Source organism: Dendrobates tinctorius, unplaced genomic scaffold (genome assembly GCF_039654945.1).
Source record: "Dendrobates tinctorius isolate UK_male_01 unplaced genomic scaffold, ASM3965494v1 ptg000116l, whole genome shotgun sequence".
Taxonomy (NCBI): Eukaryota; Metazoa; Chordata; class Amphibia; order Anura; family Dendrobatidae; genus Dendrobates; species Dendrobates tinctorius.
In genome coordinates this window covers 43,700,915-43,715,814 of record NW_027361784.1, presented here as the reverse complement: position 1 = coordinate 43,715,814, position 14,900 = coordinate 43,700,915, and the positions used below count along the sequence as shown (strand labels likewise).

Below are 14,900 nucleotides of genomic sequence, written 5' to 3'. Positions count from 1 at the left end.
ACAATATGCCTTACAGGAGCTCGCTTGCCCAGCTGCAAGTGTGCTATCGGAAAGAGTCTTCAGTGCAGCTGGATCAATCCTGACAGAAAAAAGGACCCGTCTGTCAACCCAAAGTGTGGATGATCTAACCTTCATTAAAATGAACCATGCATGGGTTTCCAAGGATTTTGTCCCACCTTCCCCTGATGACACATAGGGTGACAGAAAAATGGCTTGCTTTGGTCCACCTCTTCCTGGGACTTGACCTATTTCACCTTTTGCATCAGCTGAATGTCCAACATCAACATATGCCACTTTCTAAAACTCCCTAACTGTGCTGCCTCCCCCCCCATGGCCGGGGTCAGCACCTAGCGCACGACACCGTGCGAGTGCCGTTGCCCTGGACAGGTGGGTAGGCCGACTCTTGGGCGCGGGCACTGGCACAGGGTCCTTCATAGTGCAATCAAGTGTCTCTGACGGTGGTGGTGCACACCCGCCGTCAGACACACCGCCGTACTATGAGGGGCCCAGTGCCAGTACCGACGCCCACGAGTGGGCCCCCCTTGCTTGGGCAGGGCCCCAGCATTTGCAATCTTTACCTCTCCCTGCTCCTCCGCTGTGTAGTCTGGGCCGTCAATTCCATACTGTGCCTGACACCGTCTGAGCCTGCCTCCTGAGACATATATTTTGAATGTGTACGCTATCCATACATGTTATCCGGGGAAACGGTACCCTTTCTAACCTTTGTGCAATCACGTGCAATCCATACTGGGCCTAACACCGTCTGAGCCTGCCTCCTGATGTATAGACATATATTTTGAATGTGTACGCTATCCATACATGTTATCCGGGGAAACGGTACCCTTTCTAACCTTTGTGCAGTCACGTGCAATCCATACTGGGCCTAACACCATCTTCCTGCCTCCTGATGTATAGACATATATTTTGAATGTGTACGCTATCCATACATGTTATCTGGGGATACGGTACCCTTTCTAACCTTTGTGCAATCACGTGCAATCCATACTGGGCCTAACACCGTCTGAGCCTGCCTCCTGATGTATAGACATATATTTTGAATGTGTACGCTATCCATACATGTTATCCGGGGATACGGTACCCTTTCTAACCTTTGTGCAATCACGTGCAATCCATACTGGGCCTAACACCGTCTGAGCCTTCCTCCTGATGTATAGACATATATTTTGAATGTGTATGCTATCCATACATGTTATCTGGGGATACGGTACCCTTTCTCACCTTTGTGCAATCACGTGTAATCCATACTGGGCGTGAGAACGGCTGGCGAGCTGTTAAGCAAGCTACAGCACCTGTGGTTTGCACACGTAAGTTTTTTATTTTTTCAGGAATGACGGTTAGGCCTAATTCCGGAACTGCGGTTGACCTGCACTTACTGGGAAATCATTGTTCGCGGGTAATAATTGTAATCAGTGATCCCCATCACTAACGTTGTTCAGCGGGTTATCTGCACCTGTAAGCGACAAACGCTGGCCTTTTCAGTGTAGCGCACATGCAGCCACGGACATGTAAGGGCATGACACACCAGTTATTGGCCAATCTCATGTGCCAGAGCCTCACGTGTCCCTCTAGTAAGCCGGACTCGGACCGCGGGGCATGACGGAGTCTCGTTCGTTAACGGAATTAAGCTTGCAATGTGTGCATCTGTTCTGTAGCTGGCATGGTTGAGGTTTCCCAGGTGGAGTCGAATTTAACCGTAGGCTCCACTCCTGGTGGTGCCCTTCTGGACATTCCTTTAAGGTTCAGCTTTGCAACCATACTGCCCACGTAAAACAAACACTTTGCCTTCATGAACGCTGTTTGGAGGGTCATGACTCGTGGGAATAACGCCGCCCAATCAGTTAACCTGCTAGAGAGATCGTTCGTTGCTCCCAAGCATGACATCACACTCCCTAGGAAGAAGGTAATGCCACTGTGGCGACCGTACTCCTGGGGGCGACACAAGTGCACTGATGCCCAGCCACTGCTCGATGAATCTGCTGGTACATTGACCCAGACCACTACATTCCCCTCGCACGCTACACGACCTGAATCTGACCCTGATGAAACTCAGGTTACCCTTCCCGTATACAGTTCCATCTTACACGGTGACAAAGAGGAAGCTGCAGATGAAAGTGCAGGTTCGGCCCACCCGCCATCAGACACACCACCGTACTATCAGGGGCCCTGTGCCAGTGCCGTCGCCAACGAGTGGGCCCCCCCTGCTTGCTCAGGATCACAGCACTTGCAAAGTTGAAATACTGTGCAGTGAGATGGAAGATGGGGACGACGAGGAGTCCAGACAAGTACAGGGATTCCCTAGCGAGGAGACTTATTTGATTGTTTTCAATGTTGGGACAGCAATTTTTGGGGAGCACTATACTCTGGAGAATGATAGATGGGGCCCACCATACACTGGAACATTCCAAAGGTGGACATCAGACACTGGAGCAGCATTTACATGGCCCATTATACACTAGAGCATTAGAAATGGGGCCCATTATGTTTGGAGCATTATTTGGGCCCATAAGACAGTGGAGCTTCATCCATGGGGACCAACATATACTGTAGCATTATGTGGAGCTCATCATATACTGTTTCAAACATTATATGGGACCAATGATTTTGTATGGAGAAATAGATGGGCCTCGTCATGAGATGTAAAAAGTGAAGTATTTTTCATTGTACTATACCGCTATTTCTCTGCCGTATCGGAGCATGATGAGTTGTGATATGTGTTAAAGGGGCGCTCTTTCGCCCAGGGCACATGAAAACCTGCAGCCAGCCCCCCCACACAACTTTAGCCAAATAACCCCCATTTTTCAGTGCGTAACTTGTATTATGAAGTTAATTAAGGTTGACAAGCTTAAGTAAGAAGAATTGATGCTTTTGGCATTCAAATGGGCACTGTAGGTGTGTTTCCTGTCCTCCTCTCACTGCCGACTTTTATTCCCCATTGACTTACATTGGGTTTCGTGTTTCGGGACGACCCCGACTTTTCCCTATAATCGGTCGATCTTGCTCGACCCGACTTTTGGAAAAGTCGGGTTTCACGAAACGAAACGCGACCCTAAAAAACCAAAAGTCGCTCAACTCTAATTACCACATAAATGGACACTTGTCAAAAATGCAAAAAATGGCCCGGTCATTAAGGTCAAAATAGGCTGGGTCATGAAGGGGTTAAGCACTTGGTTTCTCCACATGGGTCCTTGATATCATGTTTTCAGATTTGTGTATGTACATGACCTGTTAGCTACTCTACCCTATACTTTTTACGACACACATAATAGTTCATACTTACATGACATTAGTCTCTGCTTTTTCAAACTCTTTTACTTGATTTTACGTGTTAATGTATTTCTTGCCAAAATTTGGATCAACAAATATTATTTTATTACCGTATCTTAATTATGTTTGGGAGAAATTGTCTATTTCCTTTAAAAGATTCTACCTGTGTCGGAAAACAATCAAAAATGAATTTATTTTTAAAAAATATATTTGTTATTTTCCAGATAAAAAAAAATCATCCAGTTTCTTTCCATTCTAGGTCCTATCTACACCGAAATGATTAATAACCTTCTCCAGCCGGTGGTGGAGTCCAAGGACTGCACGTTAATTCGACACGATGTGTTTCACGCTCTCCCAAACACGGCAAACACGCTCATCGGTCGAGCCGCTCACATTGCCGTCCTGGATTCAGAGCTCTTTCTGGAAAAGTTTTTCCTTGTGGCAGGTCTCAGCTACTTCAAATAACTTCTTCGACGGTGCAGACTTCTCGAGAATATCAACTTTCAATATTCATAAACCAAAAAGTTTCTGAAGAAAGTGTGCAGACTTGAAAATTATCATTTTTTTTTCGCCTTGATTTTCTTTACTGTAGCATTATAAAGTATTTATGTCATCTATTAGGAATGTTTTTAACTATGTTCTTATTTCTCGACGAAAGCCAAAACTTGAGCAGAAAGTTTCAAATTCCAACTTTATGCTGTGGCTACGGGTCCAGTCCCCAAAATCGTGTTTGCTGTGACATGAAGAGAGTAACCCATCTGCAGTCATACTCACAACCCAGCCATGAAGTTTAACTCGGATGACTGATGGAGCTTTTTCCATCTCATTCATGAAGCTTTTTCCCTCTCAGAGAAACTCATGTGTTCCATATAATAATCGCAAATTTTTTTGATAAAAAAAATATTAAATATTTAGAACTCACATTAGGGAGTTCTTGCCTTGGTAGGGTTCAGTACTAACCCAACAGAATGAATATATTGCTCTACTTATTTATTTTTTTACTACGTATACTCATATTTTTTATTTTCATGTGTTTTTTTCTTTTTCAAAAAGTGGAAAGTGTTTTTTTTTTTTACATTTAATGTGATTAAATTATTAGTATTATTTTTATCAAAGTATTTTGCATCGAGTACGGTAAATCCAGCACTTTTCTTTATAGTGCGACTAAGGTTTTCTTCGCTTTTGCATCATGGCTTTTGAGTAGAATGGAAGCCATGATTTAATGCTAAATTCATCCTATGATAAATATCACCAGCGGCTTGATGCACACATTGATTTTAACAGGGGTCCACAAGACCCTGTTCTTCGCTCCTACTTTTGACGAGAAGAATAGTCCTACAAAGTGCACATTTGTGTCACCGGTGGAGTCTCCAATTGAATTTACATGAAAAGTAACTTGGTGCTCAAAATGTTGCATATGTGTTCTTGTATTTTCCACGTCAAGCCATACAATTTGTACTACCTTTCAGTCTAAGCTGACCTTCGTCAGACACACGTGTTATTGGTAGATGTCTACTGGCGCTCTCTCCATAGTGGGGTCCATAGTTCTACTAGCAGTTTTCTCTTTTCCCTCTTATTTCATCTACCAGCAATCCATGTATTTGAGGAAGGTCAACTTTGACCAAAACATTGTATGAATTGTAAGGTAACATTCTGAGTGCCAAGTTTCTTTTCCTATTGCTTCAATGAGGTATTATTATTATTATTTATTATTATAGCGCCATTTATTCCATTATTTACATGTGAGGAGGGGTATACATAATACATACTAGTACAGTAATCTTAAACAATACAAGTCACAACTGGTACAGGATGAGAGAGGACCCTGCCCGCGAGGGCTCATCTACAAGGGATGGGTGAGGATACAGTAGGCGAGTGTAGAGCTGGTCGTGCAGCGGTTTGGTGGATCGGTGGTTACTGCAAGTTATAGGCTTGTCGGAAGAGGTGGGTCTTCAGACTCTTTTTGAAGGTTTCGATGGTAGGTGAGAGTCTGATATGTTGTGGTAGAGTGTTCCAGAGTAGAGTGGATGCGCGGGAGAAATCTTGTATGCAATTGTGAGAAGAGGAGATAAGAGGGGAGTACAGAAGGAGATCTTGTGAGGATCGGAGGTTTTGTGCAGGTAAGTACCGGGAGACTAGGTCACAGATGTATGGACTCAGGTTGTGGATGGCTTTGTATGTCATGGTTAGGGTTTTGAACTGGAGTCTTTGGGTAATGGGGAACCAGTGCAGGAATTGACAGAGGAGAGAGGCCGGGGAATAGCGGGGGGACAGGTGGATTAGTCAGGCAACAGAGTTAAGAATAGATTGGAGGGGTGCGAGAGTGTTATTATTGAGTTTTCAAATATTTTTGAGTTGAAGTCAGCAGGAAGCGGAAAGGGCTTGGATATGTGGTTTGAAAGAGAGATCAGTGTCAAGGATAACCCCGAGGCAGTGAGCTTGTGGGACTGGAGAGAGTGGGCAGCTGTTTACTTTAATGGATAGGTCTGTTGGGGGGTCACATGAGATGGGCGAAAAGTGATTAATTCTGTTTTGTCCATATTAAGTTTTAGAAATCTAGCGGAGAAGAAGGATGAACCCTACTTCGAAATAATACCTTTTGGAGTGCCATACTCATAGTTTAGACCAAATTAATCCTCTGACTAGAGTTAGTAGAATTAATTTGTAGGACACCGGACCTACGGCCAATTAATCTGTCTCCTAGCTCTTCTTTTGATTAGCCAGCAATACGTGACACCGTGTGTGTAGCACACGCCATTGATGACGCTGTGCCAGTTCGGGTCATCAAAAGAAGACCCAAGAAAGCTGGAAGGGAAGGGGATTTGCTGGCAACCCTTTCAGTAGTCACAGTTAACTTACGCGGCTGATGGATCGTATGAGGCTATATTCAAATAGAGCCATGATAAGGCACCTAGAGACATTGATGGAGATATTTGCTAGGTGCCTTTATTTTTTTCCGATTTTAGATGGAGGTATACTGATTTTTTTTTAAAGATTCATATAAAAAATGCTCCATTGGAAAACAAGTTACCCAATTTGGAGCCAATTGGATTTTTTCTCTGTGAAAGACCTTTATTAAATGTTGATGGGACATATCAACTGAAAGATCAACACTAGGGAGCAAAATATGGAGGAAGATGAAGACTCTCGAAACCCATTCTACAATGCCGAAGGCAATATGTGCTTGGCCATATGGTGCCTCCATATGGCCCTGTATTATGGAGCTACTGTCCCCTTGAAGCAATGTTTCTATGGCAAGGCATCTGATGGAGCATGCCATGCTAGTGCTATGTCAGATTCATAATATACATCAGAAAAAACTCCATATACCTCTTTTTGAGAAAAGAAGCCAACGGAGGTAAAGTATAGGGTCAAAGACATCAGTGGGCTCCAAATTATGCCCCTGTACAATTTGTGTGCACAAATTGTAACAATAAAATAAAGGTGTAAAACAGCCAACCTTATAAGTATACTACCAGTATTTTTAGAGAAAAAAAAACTTGCTATTTTGTTTGCAGATTTTTTTCTTTATTTTTACACTTGAAGACAAAATTGGGTAATGCAAACCAATTACATTTTTCAAAAAAATTAATTACTTTATATATGTCATTCAAATATATAATTTGCATCCAATTCACACACTTCGCACCTTAAATGAAATTTCCATTATTTTTTTACTTAAAAAAAAATCTAACATTTTTTATATTTCAAAATTGCACTCTTAGCAGCTTAATTAAATACATTTCTCATTTAATTTTAATCTAGCATAAATGTTAGCGAAAGAGAAAAATTGCAAAAGAAATATTTTTCTACATACATTTTTCATAAAGATTAATCACGGTCAATTTTTTCAGCAAATCATTTATATATAAAAAAACAAACATTCACACGGGTAAATTTTGTCAGAATTTTGATCCAACACATATCACATTTTTGCTATTGATCTGTTGTAAAATTTTAAAGAGTACTTTTTTTATTTCATTATTGATTAGCCTTGCAACGTAATGCATTTTCGTAATCTACTCTATTAGTTTTTTTTTTCATCTTTCACTTTCCAACACCATGATGAAATTGATAGTATAACTCTTTTAGAAGTTGCTTTGAATTGCTGCTGAGGCAAAAATCCATACTCAGACACTATATAAAATAACTCTTTGTGTGTGAGCAGGCATGGGCGATGGCCAGTAGAGAAACTTGCACAGGGAGAGTATTTTTAAATGGTGTCTGAGTAGAGATTCTTCTTAGAGCAGCAGTTCAAAGCATCTTGTAAAAGAGCATGAACTAGGCAGATAAACCAGCAGGTTCAGCATGGTATTGGAGATGAAAGGAAGCAAAATAAGGTAATTTTGCATAGACTGATCATTAATTAAATACAAAAAAAAGTTTATTTATTTGAGAAATTATTATTATATATTTTGGCACAGCACATAGTCATTTTGTCATTCGATGGTGTAAATATTCTGAATGTTGTCAGCTATGAAGATATTTTTCATAGTATGTTCTGTATGTCAGCAAAATTGTATGTTAAATATTTTAGCAATAATTGTTCAATATGGTGTTAAAAAAAGGATCGTAATTTCATATTTTCTGCCCTCTGTTGTACATAATGTACAGGTATCCAGTATATCGCCTTCTCCACTGTTGTACAGCATAGAGAATATAATTGTCTAATTGCAGTATACAAATGATGCTCTATAAAAGATTTTTGTGAGATAGTGATGCTAATTGAAAATTTAATGGACCCCCTCGCTAGATTTCGCAATTGAAAATGTTTATAATTATTATTATTGTTATTATTTATTTCTATATTTATTTATTGATTTATTTGATCTATATACATTCATTATTGTGTGCAATTTTTTTTTTAACTTTTATTGTAAAGAGGTTGTCCACTCCTTTTTCTTCGATGACTTATCATCAATGTCCGACCCCCACATCGATCAGCTGTTATCGCTGCCTGCATAATGTGCCTCCATGCAGAGAGTATCGGTATAACGATGATGTACATGAGTCTGTATGGTTTTAAGCAGTCTTTGAGGAGTAACCACACCTTGTGTGATCATTTTCCATTAACGGGGTATTTTTGTAGATGAAATGTATTCTTCAAGGGAACCTATGAGTATGTTTTGACGTATGGACAGAGTGGGATGGCTGTGTACCCGGATCCCCAATAAAAAAAGAAGACTGGCACTTCACAACACTACAACCACAAAAGTCTGACTTACATATAGCAATGGCCGAAAGAAGAGATCCAGAAAATAAATAAAATACAACTGGCAAATAAATCAAAGCAATTGCATAAAACCATTATATACAAAATCACAATGTCCCATGAGAACAAAAGAGTTTTTAGTATTGCACATTACCACGGAATCAATGAGTGGTGAAGGTGGTGCCCACGGAAGAAGCTGGATGCGAAACGCGTGTCGGGGTGAGGAGAGGTGACAGGTCCAGTGTGTCACAGCCACATTCACCACTCATTGATTCCCTGGTAATGTGCAATACTAAATTACTTTTTTGTCCTCATGGGACATTGTGATTTTGTATATAATACTCTTGTGCAATTGCTTTGATTTATTTGCCAGTTGTATTTATTTATGGTGTTTGTGTTGCCGTATAAATACATTCCTGATGTCTCCCCTAGATTTGGGGGCTATGATGGAGTGTTTCCTATTTGGGTTTTATTACAATGGATTTTAATAATACTAATAAAATATTGCAGTTTTTTTAATTGTTATTTTCTGGATCTCTTCTTTCGGCCATTGCTATATGTAAGTCCGACTTTTGTGATTGAAGTTCATAAATAAGTCATAAAAAATCTATAATAGAAGACATATGTAAATCATGCTGGGGCAGCGCTGTGTTCGGGTCAATGCACTTGGACCGCTTATTCCAAGTGCACTGACACGCCCTAGTGCACTTCCAGCTTGATTTGCATGTGTTTTCTATGTTAGACTTCTTATGACTTCCTGTACAAAAAATATATCATTTTTATTGAGGGTCGATCCCCCTACCCAGCCATTCCTCTACTACCAAGTGTAAAAACATTTCCTTTAAAAAAGCTAAGATCAATTAATATGAATAAAAGAAATCATATTCTCAGCAAATCACCCGCAGGTTCCATTCCAGGGCTTACCCGGTCCCTGACCATCCTCCGATGCGTTTGTACCTTGAAATGCTTGCTCAACCAACCACTGACCACCTTAGTAAGTAATTAGCTGAGAGGGCATTAATGACCATTTCCGGTTAGGGACCGGTCAAGGAAGCTGCGGACCAATGGGGATAGAGAAAGCACCGAGGGCGATTATTTTTTTAACCTTCCACTGCACTTTACAAAAGTTTTCAGGCTCTAGATACATTTTTGCCATCACTTTTTGTGACTGTAAGAGAAGTGGAGTGACCCATATAATTGGAATGTATTGTACTGTAGATCGTGGCGCAATGCACCCATTGACGGTTCCCCTGTTTTCCCAGCTCCAGCGGGCGGTCACGTGACCCCATCATCCACATGTATGCGACTTGCACAGTTGCGGTCACGTTCCGACTGGGTTCTCTTCCACTTCTCTCAATGTTCTCAGTGTTCCTTTTGAGAGAAGCACGAGAGAATCTAGTCGACACATGACTATCCATTCAAATCATATGTGATCACGAGACCGTCCATTCGCAGTGAGAATTGTTACAGGGCGCACATTGCACACTGTCATGATTGGCAATCTTTAGTCAAATGGAGTGAATGAAGAATTTTGCCTTGAATTCGGAACACCTTTTATTAGAATAAATTTCATCAGCTAGAAAAACCCATCTCAAGTCTTTGGGAGGTATGCAAACAATTGAGAGCGCCCATTTTTATTTTCACAGGAATGAGGATTGGACTTCTTGGGGTATGTAGTTATCCAGGTTTTGGATGTGTCCTTCAATAACTTTTTCCTTGGCTGGAATATGTTTGGCTTGAAATGAAGCATGATTTTGCGATACTCTGCCGGGAGACGTTTATGCTTTATGTGTCTTTATCTGGCCACCTAGTGGTTGGGATGTGTATTGCAGGCTGTTACAGGCTTTGATAGCATGGTAGGGGTGGACACATCTGTCTCTATTCATATTATTGACCCCATTAATTTCCCATACACACACATCCTGTTGAAGGCGGCTTTAGCACAATTTTTCCGTTATCCACAGTGAAGAATACTAAATTAATATTTAACCATCTCCTACTTGTTTTTAACGGACGGAGAGAGATTGGGGAAAAAGTACGAAAATATTTGCAAATGGCAAAACTACCGTACTTTAAGTTTTCCCATTATACGGAAATGGCTATTTATGTGGCTCACAGGAGAGTGATTAGATTATCATAACCCCGAGGCATTTAAAGTTAGAAATGTCAGAGAAAAAGAGGAACACTTTCATAATCTATTCTGTTATGGACTATTTGATTCTCAAGGAGAAAATAAGCTCCTAATCGCAGCGCCTGGAGTGCTTCTCAATGGTAAATGTCAGCGATGAGCGGGGGCCAACAGCGTGAGCGGGGGCCAACAGCACGAGCCGTGAACATTTGTAAGTAACATTATAGAAAGTCAATTTATGCCAGTGACACACAAGGTATAAAGTGTCAGGCAAAATGTTTTTTTTTTTTTGTCATTGAAAGGGCTCTAAAAACAAAAAAAAAGTCTAAAACATAAAAATCAATCGTGAATGATGTCCTGGAAATCAAATCCGTTAGCTTCTATTTGAATGTAATGCTGTAAGTCACCGCAAAGACTTATTATAGACTGGTTCTGAGTAGCATATATATATATATATATATATATTTACTGTACCATAACGGCGTCAAAGTAATACGGGGGTTACCAGTGCTTACATGGTACTGCTATTTTTCTATTCTGGCTTTAACGTGATTGTGGTTGTGGCAATGCGATGTGAGAACAAGAAACAGAAACAATGAAATAAAGTTCTATTGTTGTTTATGATCGGTGTGATGAGTTATGTTGAAAGTTCACAAAGTACTGTGAAAAATGTCTTAATCATCGAAATCTGGTTTATTATTCAGTTCCCCAGTGTATAACATCCAACCCCATTACCCCCTGCTGTATAACAACTGGCCCCATTGTCCCAGTGTATAACATCCGACCCCATTACCTCCTGCTGTATAACATCTATCTCCATTACCCCCCTGTGAATAACATTCGACCCACGTTACCCCCTGCTGTAAATCTATGCCTACTGCCCCTCATGTATAATATCTGGCCCCTCGCCTCCAGTATATAACATCCAGCTCTCTTGCCCCTGGCGTATGACATCCAGCTCTATTGCCCCCCCGCTGTATGACATCTAGCCCTATCTCCCCCCTTGTATAACACCCAGCCCTGGTGTATTACATCCAGCCTCATTCGGCCCAGTGTATAACATCAAGCCCCATTTTTCCTAGTGTGTAGAATACAGCCTCGTTGTTCCCAGTGTATTACATCTAGCCCCTTGCCTTCGGTGTATAACATCCGGCCCCTTGCCCTCGGTGTAAAACAACCAGCCCATGGTGTATCACATCCGGCCCCGTTGTTCCAAGTGTATTACATCTAGCCCCTTGCCCTCGGTGTATAACATCCAGCCAATGGTGTATAACATCCGGCCCCTTGCCCTCGTTGTAAAACATCCAGCCTATGGTGTATCACAACCGGCCCCGTTGTTCCCAGTGTATCACATCCGGCCCCGTTGTTCCCAGTGTATCACATCCGGCCCCGTTGTTCCCAGTGTATCACATCCGGCCCCGTTGTTCACAGTGCATCACATCCGGCCCCGTTGATCCCAGTGCATAACATCCGGTCCCAATATTCCTAGTGTATAACATCCAGCCCTTTGCCCTCGGTGTACAACATCTAGCCCATGCGGCATCACATCCGGCCCCTGGCCTTCAGTTTACAACATTCATCCCATGGTGTATCACATCCCGCCCCGTTGTTCCCAGTGAATAACATCCGGCCCCTGGTATATAACATCCATCCCCTTTAGTACTATAATCCTTATTTCTGATCAAAAGTGCTTGGTGCCTGATACCCCTATCTATAAATATTGCAGTCCCGAAAAGTACAAAGTCTAATATGAAATAAAACCATATAAAATTATGTATGTTTATATAAAACAAACAAATAAAGTGTCAGTGAGCAATAAACAATACAATTCTTAATTTATAATGAAATAAATTATTTTGATTTCAATTCATAATAAATGTTGGAATACAAAGAGTAAATAACTTAAAGGTACACCAAAATAATGGATGAAGGGTCAAATCAATATAAGAATCATAAAGGGCTACAGACTCATATTGCCAGAGTGCACTACTCATCCTCCACCTGACCCTCCAACGTACGTTTCGCAAAGCTTCCTCAGGGAGGATGCAACAAGTCTGATCCTGACATTTCATCCTCCTAGATCTCCCCTCTTCACCAGTGAGTGATAATATTGAGAAGTGGAAGGAACCGCAACAACTCAGCCATGAAATCAAGTCCCCGTAATGTTACAGAATGGGGGGACCGGGTACTGAGGAGCAGAGGGAAGAAGTCACCACCGCTCTGCTGACCCCATAACTGCAGAGTCCAGACCTCCTCTGGTAATAACAAGAGCACAAACACTACGCCCCCGCCTATAGCTTCATGGCCGAGCAGATGCATGCAGACTTACATCACCAAGCACAATGCCGAGCAATGGATGGAGTGCTGTAAAGTGTAGATCACCAGGCTTTCATTTCCAATATCACTATCTGGGCTCACAAATGATCCCGATGTAAAGGTAAAAAAAAAATCGTCTTTTCATTTATTTGCCTTTTTTGTGTCTGTTTTCATCGTCTGTCCATCAAAAGACAACACAAAAATATCATTTTTTTCCTTAACCCATTGACTTGAATAATCCTTTAGAATATATAATGCCAACTTTCTGTTCACGGAAAAATCATACAGGTCTTAGCCATCCTAACAATCCAAGAACAAGTAGCCCACAATTATAAAATTGTACTTTTGGAAACCTAATTTAACAAAAATAAAGTACGGTACCTGGTCATTGACACAAGTGAAATAGACCCAGTCCTGGCTGCAAAAATGAAATGACCATCAGGGGCTAATCTATTTTAATAATAATAATAATCTTTATTTTTATATAGCGCTAACATATTCCGCAGTGCTTTACAGTTTGCACACATTTTCATCACTGTCCCCGATGGGGGCTCACAATCTAAATTCCCTATCAGTATGTCTTTGAAGTGTGGGAGGAAACCGGAGTCCCCGGAGGAAACCCACGCAAACACGGGGAGAACATACAAACTCCTTGCAGATGTTGTCCTTGGTGGGATTCGAACCCAGGACCCCAGCGCTGCAAGGCTGCAGCGCTAACCACTGAGCCACCGTGCTGCCCTATTTTGGTGAAATACATCAATTATAGCAGTATTTTTCGCAACAGATGTCGCCACTTTCCTCCACTGGTCATGGCTAGAACCTAATTCCAAAAACATGTGAGACCTCCTGATGAAGGAGTCATCGGTACACTTCGAAATGCGTTGAGAAGTCTACTTTACTATCTCGTTTTTTCTGACATCTTTATCTGTTAAAGGGGACCTGTCACCCCCCCGGGCGTTTTTAACTAAAATAGCCACCTTCAGCAGCACTAAGGCTGCTTTCTGTGAAGGTGGCTCTTCCATTTCTGACCTCCACTAACGCCGAAATATTAACTTTTATAAATAGGTCCTCATACCTGTAATGCGTCCCATAGCTATGGTGTGTCCCCCTGAAGCAGCCGCCTCCCCACCGTCAATTATGTCTCTGTAGCATCTGGGCCCCGCCTCCTCGCCATCCATCATGCCCCCATGCCGCCGTCTGGGCCCCGCCTCCCATAGCCGTCCATCATGCCCCTGATCTGCTGTCTGGGCCTCGCCTCCCATAGCCGTCCATGATGCCCCTGCTCTGCCGTCTGGGCCCCGCCTCCCATAGCCATCCATCTTGCCCCTGCTCTGCCGTCTGTGCCCTTCCTCCCATAGCCGTCCATCATGCCCCTGCTCTGCTTCTGTTCCCTGCCTCCTTCTGTCTCCTATGCCGGCGCCTGCTCTGTGAAAACAGTTCTCGGGCATGTGCAGTGCGTGCTGCTCGTGAACTGACATCAGGCGATCACGCCTGCTTGTTGTGGAGGCCCTGGATTCTCAGCCCCGCAGTGTGAATACATCATAACACACACACTACGGGGCAGGATCTGGGGCCTCAACAACATGCAGGCGTGATCGCCTGATGTCAGTTCAAGGGCAGCGTGCACTGCGCATGCCCAAGAACTGTTTCCAAAGAGCAGGCGCTGGCATAGGAGACAGAAGGAGGCAGGGAACAGAAGCAGAGCAGTGGCATGATGGACGACTATAGGAGGCAGGGCCCAGATGGCAGAGCAGGGGCATGATGGACGGCGGGGAGGCGGGGCCCAGACACTACAGAGACATGATTGACGGCGGGGAGGCGGCTGCTTCAGGGGGACACACCATACCTATGGGACGCATTACAGGTATGAGGACCTATTTATAAAAGTTAATATTTTGACATTACTGGGGGTCAGAAACGGAAGAGCCTCCTTCACAGAATACAGCCTTAGTGCTGCTG

The 14,900-nt window shown here is 42.5% G+C and overlaps 1 protein-coding gene across 1 annotated transcript in view; it reads left to right on the top strand.

The window, feature by feature from the left end:
• FAM135B (family with sequence similarity 135 member B) overlaps positions 1–11,249 on the top strand; it is a 267,009-nt gene extending 255,760 nt beyond the window's left edge. Inside the window, exon 20 of the mRNA XM_073590382.1 lies at positions 3,545–11,249. Coding sequence (XP_073446483.1) covers positions 3,545–3,750 — 206 coding nt within the window. The 3' untranslated portion in view covers positions 3,751–11,249. The remainder of the gene's footprint in view (positions 1–3,544) is intronic.
• Positions 11,250–14,900: the final 3,651 nt, after the last annotated feature.